We start from the raw sequence: 11,528 nt of genomic DNA, 5'->3' as shown, positions 1-11,528 counted from the left end.
GTAAAACAACAGTATGGGTGTTCCAGTGTACTGTGCTGGTTCAAGTGCAACAGGTTGGGGGTGGGTGAGGAGGGTGTGTGTCGTGTGTGTCGAGGCTGTTTGCTGTTGCTTTAGCCCAGTTGCAGTTGCCTTAAGAATTACAAAAACACAAACGTAGCAAAGCATCAAGTGAGTGAAACTGACAGAATCTGTAAGAAATGTTTTTTTTTTTTTTTTGGTCAAATGTGCTCCGAGGGAAACGTTGGAAACACTGGTTCCATTGTTGAAGCCCGAAAGCGGATATATAACTCCAGCCAGTGACTCAGCTGTCTTCATGCCGTTGGTATACAGAGGGAGCTGCAGCTGTGAGAACTCCTCCTAAATAAAAAAAAAAAAAAAAACCCGTCATGTCTTAGCTCACTCAACAGATGCCATAATGGAGCCACAAGCCACAAAGAGACTGAGCACATTTCCAGGCCACACCCCGAAACGCTGTGGGATATCCTTTTCCATGTTTGCTCTAATCCAAATACCAGTTCCACTGGCCCGCTCCAGTGTTCATGGGGAGGGCGAGAGGGCGTGGTGCTGCCGTGAGAGCTCACCGGGGAGGCGACTTATTACTGGAAAAGGTCCCAGAAGAGCATTTCATCTATACTGCTCCACATTCATGTTGAAATAAAAGGAAGGGATCGCCACTCATTTTATTCTCCTTTGAAATTTTTTTTTTTTTTTATTTTGGTACTGAATTATGACACTGGGTTACATATTTATTGGAGACTTATCCCCTCTCCCACCCACCAACTGTGTACCAAAGGGCTCAGCATCCAGCTAAGCCTATTAGTTGACAGCTGTGTCTTGGTTATTACAGTCTTGTAGCGTGCAGATTTATATTCATTGTTAATACATTAGGCTGTAGGCATTAATGTGTTCACGGGTGCTTACAAATGAGCAAACAACCGTCTTTATCTCCATGCCATTTATTTTATTTTCACAGCGCATTTTAAGAGGGAAAAAAAAAAACAACCAACAACCCGACAAGCCATCATTCAGTGTGTGAAATATGAAGTCTGCAGAGGCATTAGCACATCATTAACAAAAGCCCGCAGGGAGGTTTTTATGAAGCTGAAGACGAGAGGAACTGTCACAGAGCAGTACTTCGATAAATACCACATTACAGAAGTGTTTTTGTTTTGGGAGGACAGAAAATGCTGCATTTGTATGATGTTATAGAAAAATTAGAGAGATTTAGAAAAAAATCTAAAAGCGTTTCATCAAAGTTTGGGTTGAGAAGATGGAGACGACAACGGACAAAGTGTATCGACACCTGTGACACCCGAGGTCGAAATGAAAATTACATATTCCAACAAATACTGTATTTCCTGTTTCTTCCATTAATTCTTACACGTCATACAGTACAGTTAAGCCATGTTTACACAACCTTTCCAAGTGAAAACGAAAAACATCCGTTGTGTGTGGGTCCATTTATATGACAACGGAACTTATTCAAAACGCCTCTATTGCTGTGTGAACAAGGAAAACACAAATTTTCGAAAATGCTCCAAGTCTTTCTCTGTGGAAACGGAAGAAAAAATGCAAGTTTTTGGAAATGCCGCTGCTGTGCATGTGCACTACAGCCGTTTTGAATAGTTCTGCACATGCATGAGTCGATGGACAGTAGCAGGCGGAAATGGCTTTCAAAAATTTGCCGTGTATATATGTGGAACTTCTGACATGAAAATGCAAAAGCAAATCTGTTCCAAAGATCTACAGCACATTTTCCTCCCATGTTACAACTCATATATTTTCACGTCATATTGTTACCTGTTACCTGATATTTTCATCCTGGAGGATGAAAAAAAGGCCTCAGCTCTTTCTGTCACCATATGAAGCTGTTCCAGAGGATAAATGGATGAATGAGTGTCCTCTGCTTGATGCTGGGCACAGCTGGAGAGTGTTTCACCAAGTCCACGGTGTATACGGTATGTCTCTCATTTAATACACACACACACACACACATATATATAAAGCTCAGTGATGTGTGTCACCACACACTGAGCTGCGCGCGCCAAGGCTTCCTTTACAGACTGATGTGTGTGTATGTGTGTGTGTGCGCCTCCAGCAAAACGTGCTTCATGCGTGTTGTCACTATTGAATATTCAGGCTACGTTAAATTTTGTCGCTCAACTTTGTCCTGGAGTTCGGCTGCGCTTAATCGACCGCGAAATGACAAATTAACATGACCTGCAAAGTCACTTTAAGAGCACATTTCACTCAATCAATTAAGGCTCAAATAGGTCAGGCTCTGTACAGGACTGCCTCCAGTAACTCAGGTCGACTGTAAATCTTTCCATTGCAGCTGTAGGTGCACTCGGTTGGATACATGTATCATCCTGAATGTGTGTCTGCCTCCGTTTCAGCCAATCCCATGGTTCCTTAACTAAAAAAAGATACGCAACAATATTCTGTGGATATATGAAGCTTTATGGTTTTTTTAAGTTCTGCTTCTTGTTCTGTCATTTCCACTGCGTATTTGGAGATTTCTCTTCCTGTGCAACACATGATCCTGAGGTGAGTTATATCTAATTATTGGCTGTGAGGCAACCAAGTCAGTCATTGCTGAGGGCTTCCAGCCTCCACCAGCCACTTTAACCACGACCACAGCTAATATGAGAAACCCAATTATTATCTTGAATCAGTTTTAAACATCTGATAGGCGACTTGAGGAACGCAGATCAAAAAGCAGCAGATTACCTCACGTCTCTATTGTGCCAGCCTGATATAAACAATAGTGAAAAGACAGAAAAGCACTGGAAAGACACATGCAGTTTGTCACATTTATTAAGTTTAACATATTTTCATAGCTGCTGATGGTGAAAACGTAAGTGTTCTGAAATGTCCAGATACTGAGGTCCTTTAGTTCGCTGCATCTCAGAAGTTGTCTGAAGCGTTTCTTCTCAGGTGGTCTGCAGCTGATGAGGGTTAAAACGCTTATTTCTTGTGGAAAAATCCCATAATGGAAGCTTGTTTGGTTGTTTTGTTTGCCGAGGCTTTCTTCTGACTCTTCTTCTCGTCTTGTTTACTCGTCGACGGGAGTTTTGCTTTGACGGGGTCTTTCGGAGCTGGCTTGGCCGCTTTGAAGTCGTCTTCCGAATCGGAGTAAGATTCACTCTCGTAGACCTTTTCGGTCACTGTGGAGAACACATAAGCGGGATTAAACAAGAATTCAAAATATGATTATTCTACAGTGTAGGGGTGTCAAACACATTTTAGTTCAGGGCCACAGTTTCCCAGTTTCATCTTAAGTGGCTTCCTTTGGGAGTGTTTGAGACAAAAATTTAGACAAATGCTGAAATATGTTCATTTAAAAACTGTTTAAAGCAAATGTAAAATGATAAAACGCACTGTAAATATTAAAAAGGTCCATTTGTGTTCGATGAGACTGTCTGCGTAAATCACACATTCAAATAAAGACCTGATTCATTACATATTTGGAAAGCAGATCCACCAAAGCCTCCCTGGATCAAAGCGTTTCGGAGGATTATTTAATATCTGAAGACAAACAGTTGCAGAGAGTTGAAGCCTAATTAATCCACGAAACAATGAGCGAGCAGCAGGCCACACCCTGGAGGGGCTGAAGGTCCGTCGCAAAACTACAAAATCATCCGTGCAAGTAGAGACACGTTACAGTCGCTGATAATCTTTAGATTGTGAGAAATCTTTGTGTGAACTGCAATGTGTTTTCTATTTTGATGTCTTCAAAGTACACAAACTGTTTAGAAAGGCTCTGAATCCCTTCGTACCCATGCATCCTTCATCATCCACAAAGTTCCGTGACTTCAGGACTCGTCTCCTCTTCCGGATCTTCACCTCTGGGTTCCCCTGCTGCAGGAAGAGCACTCCAGTTTTCATTGTTGCGTAGAAGATAGAAAACGGCAATTAAAGCGTAATTTATATTTCCGCCACTTACGTGAGAGTGTGTCACAGGCAGAAGTTGCTTTTTAGGACTCGGAGTCTTTTCTTTTGTTTCTGTGGGCTGTGGAGAGTCTGGAATAACTGAAAAGAGGAACAAAACATTTTCTACATGTGAAAGGAAACATTCAAAATATGATTTATTTAGTTTATCAAGATAAATATGAAAAAGTCTGGCTTTGGTAGAACGTTTAGGTTTTTGAGCTTAAGTGACAAAATAAAGAGATGCCAAAAAGCGAACCATCTTCATCACTGCTGTCGGGTTCGGGTTTTTTAATCCGTCGCCTCTTTTTCTTCTCCATTTTCTCATCGTCACTGTCAGAATCCACGACTCGCTTGGCTTTGCTTTAAAAAGAAGAAGAAAATAATCCACATTTTTTAAAGATGACAAAAGACAAATGTGTGTATGTACAAAAACTAAACTAAGATCATTTGTTTTGATGATACAGGACTTCTAAACCCTCTTGTGTTTTGTGATGAACTAATGATTGAGCACAGATTCCACCTCCTGGAGTCTTTCTTGGAGTCTTTCTTGGAGTCTTTTTGCGGCTCTCCTGCAGCCGATTTGTCTTCCTCTTCAGGTTTGGAGCGGCTCTGCGGCGGCGGCGGCGCTGCCTGTGTGGACGGCGGAGCAGCTGCTGGTTTCTCATCCTCCTGCTTCACAGGCTTGTCTGCTTTTTCTACAGAATTGATAAAGATTGATTATGGATCATTATGCTTCTGTTTTAAAGAAATTTTGTGGAACAGACAGCAGAATTGCTCACTTGCTGTTTGATTTCCAAAAAAGTTCATCATCGGATTGGTTTTTGCAGCTGGTTTGCTTTTGGGAGGCTCGACCTAGAATACACAGCATCGTCACACACCTCTCTGCTTCTCTTGGAGATAAATTAAATACAGTAAGACCCCATTTACACAACAACTGAAGTGAAAACACACTGTTTCAGTCAGAGAGGACATGAATGAATCCATACCGCTGCTTCTTCTTTCTGTTCAGATTTGACTTCTTTGACGCTTTCCTGATTCTTGGGTTTATTAGAAAACATTCCCATGATGCCTTTCTGTGGCTTGGCACATGGTTTGGAGGCCACGCCTGTGTCTCCGTTCATGCCAGACCGTTTGGTCTCGGGCTCGGGAGCGGGAGCCTGCTGCTTCTCTCTGGCCAGCTGCAGCTCCAGAGAAGACATGGGCTCGGCGCTGGCACAGCGGATCGCACTGTATCTGCAAACAGAGAGAGAGAGAGAAAAGCCACATATCATCAACAAAATCTTAAACCAAAATGCTAAGTTTACTCTGAAGCACTCACAAAGAGCCACATACTTGCTGCAGTTTTGAAGGTTGTCTTTCACAGCATCGTAGTCGACGCTGTAGAGGGGACCGCTGTCTTTCAGCAAAGCTTTCTGGACGCTGTAGACGTGGACGCTGACTATCGGGCTCATCTTGGATTTAAAATCTGCAGGAGGAATAAAGTGAGGTTACACACTGCTGCCCTCTCCACTATCTACTATTTACATCTTCAATAAAGTGGAAAGGTTGCATCAGAATTAAGAAGAATTGGGCAATTATAATGGAAATATTTTGTGATTTTAAATAATATTTGCAAACCTTCCAATTGCTCCTCTCTGACCACAGATACTCTATGACTCTGTGAAGCAAACAATGTCAGAATTAAATCAGTTAGACCTGCAGCTTTGAGCATGCATAAAGAAACCAGAAAATGTGACGTACTGTTTGACCGTTGTCCACAAACTTCCCCGACACAAGATAAGTGGCATGCAGCTGGGCTGAGCTTTCCTTCCTCTTGTGATCCAGGTAGTGGAAGAGCATCCTGACAACACACATTATATCCGAGTAATCCAGAAGACCTGAGTATTGTTAAAGGAATACTCCAAAGATTTTGGACCCACGCCCTCTCCCTATCATTGACAAAGTGAGATAAGCTCCAAAAATGTATTTATGTATTCCTTTAACAGCAAATATGTCTCACACTTGCTACAGTGGATGATCTACCTCAACCTTACCCTATTCCCTGCCTTCTTTACTATTAAACCACCTCCACAACTCTTCTCAGTCTTCCTCACCTTCACCTGCATGGCAGCTCAATCTCCAAGATCATCACCCATACATCAATGTAGATTCTCTCACTTTATCTCCAAACCGATCGTTTACTTTTTACTCCTGTATATCCTGGGTGTTTCATAAAAGCTGGAATTTAAGGCTGTGGTATGTCAAAAAGAAACCTAAATAAGATACTGACATAACAATGGTGCAGTGGGAAAATGAAATTGCCACAGGTATTTTTTTTCAACTGATCTGATTGATTAGATTTAAAACTGTGTTGGTGTGAAACGCTGGATGCCAAATATATAATTTACATTCACAAATGTACATGTGCAGTGAAGCAGCAATGTGCAGTGAAGCACACTACCGAAAAAGGAAGAAGAAGGAGAAGTAGTACATGTGCAGACTGGTTGAAATTCATCGCTTAGGTCTTTTTCCAGCTTGTTTTTTACTTGTGTGTTCAGCCAAACAAAAGTCAAAAGAGGAGCACTCACTGTTTTGCTGTGTTGACATGGACTCCAAGAGTTAGACTGAGCCATTTATAGGTCACCTGATGCGAAATAACATGCGATTATAAACATGTTAGGGGACACTTTTAATTCAAATAGATGAATAAAACTACAGGGTTGATATCTACACATGTTGAGTATGACACACGTTACATGTGGCTCACTCAAACCAGGTATAAGTTCTATCGGCGGCAACCTGCAGTAACTTTATGACATTCAACGGTCCATAACTCTTTTTTTTCCACGTTATCCTCAAGCCGAATTAACCAAAACATCCAAATCTACCGTGATATTTGTTACTTTTCCGAATCAACACACATTTAACTGCGTGAAAGCGACATAGTCTAAAATTAGATGTTTTCTGAACGGAGTTCACCAGCTGATCATGCCGGGACATGTTTAAAACGGCTGCGACAGCGATCCAGAAAACATCACAACAAAACGACGTGAGACAGATAAAACATGCACTTACTATTTTATCGTGGTCGTTGACATATTCATCAATATTATCCAGATAAAGCTGGTCCATTGTTTCGGATTTTCTCGTTGACCCTATTCGACAGCGCGGGAAGAACGTTTATTTACTTCCTGTTTCGAGTCACGTGTCTACCGGTGTGTGTGGAGGTTTCAGGCTGCCCCCTGCAGGCTGACCCGGGTACAGCAGGTGTCTCACTGTAATCCCTGATGGTTAGATTAATTCTACTGAAATAAAACCATAGATTATCTAACAGGTGATTAAAAAACACATAAGTAGGTTCTATTTATGTCTCTGTATTGGCTAAGGTTATTCTTTCTTCGTCCAAAAACAGGCGTTGCGGGACTTAGAATGGAAGAGAAGACAATGAGTATGTCACATTTTATCCATTTGGGTTATTACTATAATATTATGTATTTCTCTTTAGTGAGGTTAATAAGTTAGGATCAGAAACTTAACTGGTAAAAAAAAAAAAAAAAAAACACGATTTCAACTTTTTTGATTAGCAGCGGTGGACAACTGAGCACTATAGAGAACCGAGGCACACTTCAGTTTTTTCCAAAATATCATCTCTTGATAAAAAGCAGCTTGTGTCACTATTTTTATAAGCTCCTGTTGTTCTTCATCAGTTTTTCTCAGAATCCTCCCCAGTCTTTGTCTTGAAATCACAATTAATTTTTCATTTCTAGTTCATCAAACAAGTAAATAAAAACTGTATTTTCTGTACTGTGAAACACTAAATTTACTCACTCCAAAGTATTACATTAATTTCAGATTCTTCCGCAATCACAAAGACATTTCCTCAAAATGAACTACAAGACACAATAAGTTGATTCATACATTTCCTGTTGAAATTATGGCTTATGTCAAAATGAATTGTGGCTTGGCATAATGGTTGACATCACTTGGAATCAAGGAGTGAGGAGGACCCGGTGGTCTATGTGATTGAAGGAGGCAATCCAAGCTTTTCCAGCCTTGATTAAAGCATCCTGCTCTTTCCTGGAATGTGGTGGGGCTGACGAACGGGTACTGATGGAGTGGCACATGCTCCCTCAGCTGTTAGGCTTCCCTTTGGTTTTAATACATAACATGACACCACTCCAGCTCAGGCCCTTTTGCTATTCAGAATTAATTTAAAACGTCAAACCTCACTCAAGCTTGCTTAGGTCTGAACTGTAGAGTCTTAGGTTGGAACCTTCTGAATATTCTAATTAAACTACAGTTTTTTTTTTTGTATGATTGATTTTCTTATTGAGCTGGCTTGCAAATTATGGTTAAATATTAATAACACAACTGTATTGAATTTTTATGCTTCCATTTCAGCTGTTAATTCAAACATTAAAATGAACAACTGTAAACATTGCTCTATAGTTTCACCCACATTTCCTGCATAATTTTTTATTGCTTGTATAAAATAAACACATGGGACCACAGTGCCTCACTACAATCACCATAAATCATTCAAAAAAAAAAAAAAAAAAAAAAGCAATGAAGTCAGCACATGTCTGGAAGCATATAATACTGTAACCTGTTATTCTCGCGAGCAGCTCACCATATAAGATCCGATTTGAAGCAAATAAAATGACCTTTTTTCACCCTCCATCACATCACAGAATCACAGCTGCCCTTTGATTGCCGGCGGGGTGAAGTGCACACCGTCCACCTGGGGGTCCCGCCTGCCATTTCAGGCTGGGGCAATCATGCAACTTGTGTCTCTCAAAGCGGAATAATAATGTAAATAAATAGTCTGTCAAGTCAGATTTCAGCCTTGATGGCTCGGCACTGAGATCGATTTCTCAACCCTGACTCGCACAGAAAGGGATTTAAAGGTGAAGGCCTCAAAGCAAAAAATAATATTAATCATGAAAGCTAGGGTTGGCGATCTGAATGAGATACATTTTTTTAAATACTGGTTAAAATGATCTTTATGACCTGATGGGAAGCAATTCATAGTGTGTTTTTGAAGTAGTTTGGAAAATATCCGCTATCTACAGCAGGAGTAAAACGGGAAAAACAGCAACCAATAGTCTTGAGGGGACACCTTTTTTTAAACCAATCAAATCCCTTCGCCGTTCGACCTGCCCCTTTCGTGTACATGCCAATGGCGTGCACTGACCCTGGTTCAGTGCGCACTTAGAAGGACGGAGAATCGTTGCAGAATGGCGGAGAAGAATGTTTGGGGGTTTCCTTACCGTTGAGTGCACCATAACTTGGCGTAGTGCAAATAAAGAAAAACGAAGAAACAAAGCGCTGAGGACAGGTTACGCCAGGAACGCACTGGACGCGAAAGTAACAGTAACAGTAAGATAACAACATAAATTCAAAAATGCAAGTGCAGTCTGAAAATGTTAAAGCAACACTAAGGAAATTTCAGTTTTCGTTGATTTTGGCGGGACAAAAGCGGTAATGTTTTGTCCAAACGAATACTACAGTTCCCATGAGGACTAGCGTGTGACGTCGTAAAATGCTGCTCCCGGTGGCATGCTGTCGGACTAAACTCGGCTACATTTGTTTCCAGTGGCTGTGTGAAGGACGGATAGCGATGAGGTAATGAATCTAATGGTGGCTAAACAATGTTATATCATGATGTGACGCATGCCGTAAAGCAGTCCGCACATTTGGAGTTTTTTCGTGTGCAGGGTTCCTACCACCCTCCTCACAGCTGCTCAGTCCAAGTGGAAGCAATACTGACGCCCTCAGCCCGTGACAGAGGGTCATTCAACTAGTTGTAAGTCGATGTATCATCACAAAAGATATTAAAATGTTTTATTAAGGTTGAAAAGTTCCTTAGTGTTGCTGTAACAGTTAATGCGCTTTTTTAATAATTTGATGAACCGACTTTAATTTATATCATAAAAGAGATGAAATCCTCTTGAATGAAAGGTTGATAAAAGCTTGTTGCTTCTCAGGCTATGCGACTTCTGGAGTCTTAATTTGTGCAAAATTTTTCTTAAACTCACTCTCATAATCTTGTTTGGTGGTTTGACAGGCCAGACCGGAGTCTCTTGTGGGCCGGCTTTGGCCCACGGGCCTTATGCTTGACAATCCCTGGATTTGATGCCGATGCATGCCACTAGAAAAAAAACTGTATGTAGCATCTTGCAGCAATTGTAATAGTTTTAGGTTTTGGTGTTTTTTTTTTTCTGCTGATTTTACAAAAACAGTCCTGAAAAAAAAAATCATACATGCCCAGGTGTATGTAACGCAGCACTGAAGCAGAGGGACGTGTGGATCCAGGCTGGGTAAAACCTCTCTAGTCTGAAAACAAAGCTTTTATCATGTGCTCTGATCTGAGTCTGTGTTATTAGACATACTGTCCGGTGGAGCTGTCTGTTGTGGCGCAGCTCCTTCAGAGTGTTTGTGAAACTTACACGGCTCCTGGCTGTCAGGATCAGTGGGTGAATCTCAGCGTCCATCCTGCTGGGTGACGGAGGGCGACTCAGAATTCCAAAATTAGAGATATGAAAGTCTGCCCACTGAGTCTGCTTCCTTAATGTACATCTCAAGGCTTTGGGGAACGTCTGGCTTGCCTTTTTATTGAGTTTTAATTTGTTTGTCAAACAAATGCAAATGATCCAGTTTATGATATCAAACAAGATGAAAACAGTAAAGTTAATGAAGGTGAACATCCTCACAATTATTTGCATTGAAAGAATTTGAATGAAGACGTAGATTAAGTTTTGATTTCCTTCTGTTGAGGTGCTCCACTCTGTAGTACATTTAAGTATCTTCAAAATTAAATCATAATGAGTCTTTATTTTTCAACTTGTATTCAGTTTTTCTTTCAGGTTTGAGTTCACTTTCCTTTTAAAAAGATGACTGAATCATTTCTGAGTGATAATTTCATATTGTTCCTGATGTACATGAACATCTTGTTTTTCTCTCTGGACTCATCAGTTTGCTCTTTTTTGCTTTATAGGCACATTTAGATGCACTGAAAATATCATCTATCCCATTTATTTGGTCACTTATTTACTTAACTGTACGGCTTGACTATCAATGAGTCAATCAGCAATAAATTGACTTGTTGATAAATTCTTTTACCTGCAGAGATGTAATCCGTAGCCTACATCTGGCACATCTGTTGCATTCAATATATTGTTACATTTTAATTCATATTTTCATTTTTCTGCATTATTTCCACATGTGACTTGATTTGAAGCTTTTCTTTTCACACTGCTCCCCAACTGGGCCCAAAACGATGGTGAAAAAGTAAGAAATGATGCACTGTGTGCCAATCAGATGCCTTCCGCCAGACGGTAAAAAGATCCACCTCTCCGTCTTCTGCTCTGCTTTATTCAATTCAGGGTCGCCGGGTTGGCGGATCCAATCCCAGCTGACAGTGAGCGAGGGCGGGATGCATCCTGCACAGGTCACCAGACCAGTGCAAGGGGAAAACACTCACACACAGCCACACACACACACACACACAGAGACACCGACATGCAGTTTAAAGTCACCAATTAACCCGAAATGAATGTTTTTTTAGAAAAGTGTGAGGAAACTCCAAAGAGAGGATGCTGGGATCCAGAAACCTG

The 11,528-nt window shown here is 41.0% G+C and overlaps 1 protein-coding gene across 2 annotated transcripts; it reads right to left on the bottom strand.

The window, feature by feature from the left end:
- Window positions 1-2,786: 2,786 nt before the first annotated feature.
- Window positions 2,787-7,118, bottom strand: pold3 (polymerase (DNA-directed), delta 3, accessory subunit). 2 transcript variants are annotated; one of them, XM_030114851.1, is made up of 12 exons: window positions 6,988-7,118; window positions 6,501-6,556; window positions 5,674-5,773; window positions 5,551-5,590; window positions 5,266-5,398; window positions 4,920-5,166; window positions 4,713-4,785; window positions 4,454-4,628; window positions 4,190-4,293; window positions 3,947-4,032; window positions 3,780-3,858; window positions 2,787-3,167 (listed from the first exon to the last, which is right to left on the bottom strand). In XM_030114851.1, the coding sequence occupies exons 1-12, from the start codon at window positions 7,042-7,044 to the stop codon at window positions 2,968-2,970; spliced, it is 1,350 nt and encodes a 449-aa protein (XP_029970711.1). In that variant the 5' UTR covers window positions 7,045-7,118; the 3' UTR covers window positions 2,787-2,967. The 2 variants fall into 2 exon arrangements, with proteins under 2 accessions (XP_029970711.1, XP_029970710.1); XM_030114850.1 differs by having other exon boundaries at window positions 2,788-3,167; window positions 3,780-3,861.
- Between the last annotated feature and the right edge of the window lie 4,410 nt (window positions 7,119-11,528).

This window comes from Salarias fasciatus, chromosome 18 (assembly GCF_902148845.1).
Source record: "Salarias fasciatus chromosome 18, fSalaFa1.1, whole genome shotgun sequence".
NCBI lineage: Eukaryota > Metazoa > Chordata > Actinopteri > Blenniiformes > Blenniidae > Salarias > Salarias fasciatus.
This window is presented reverse-complemented; position numbering and strand designations above follow the sequence as displayed.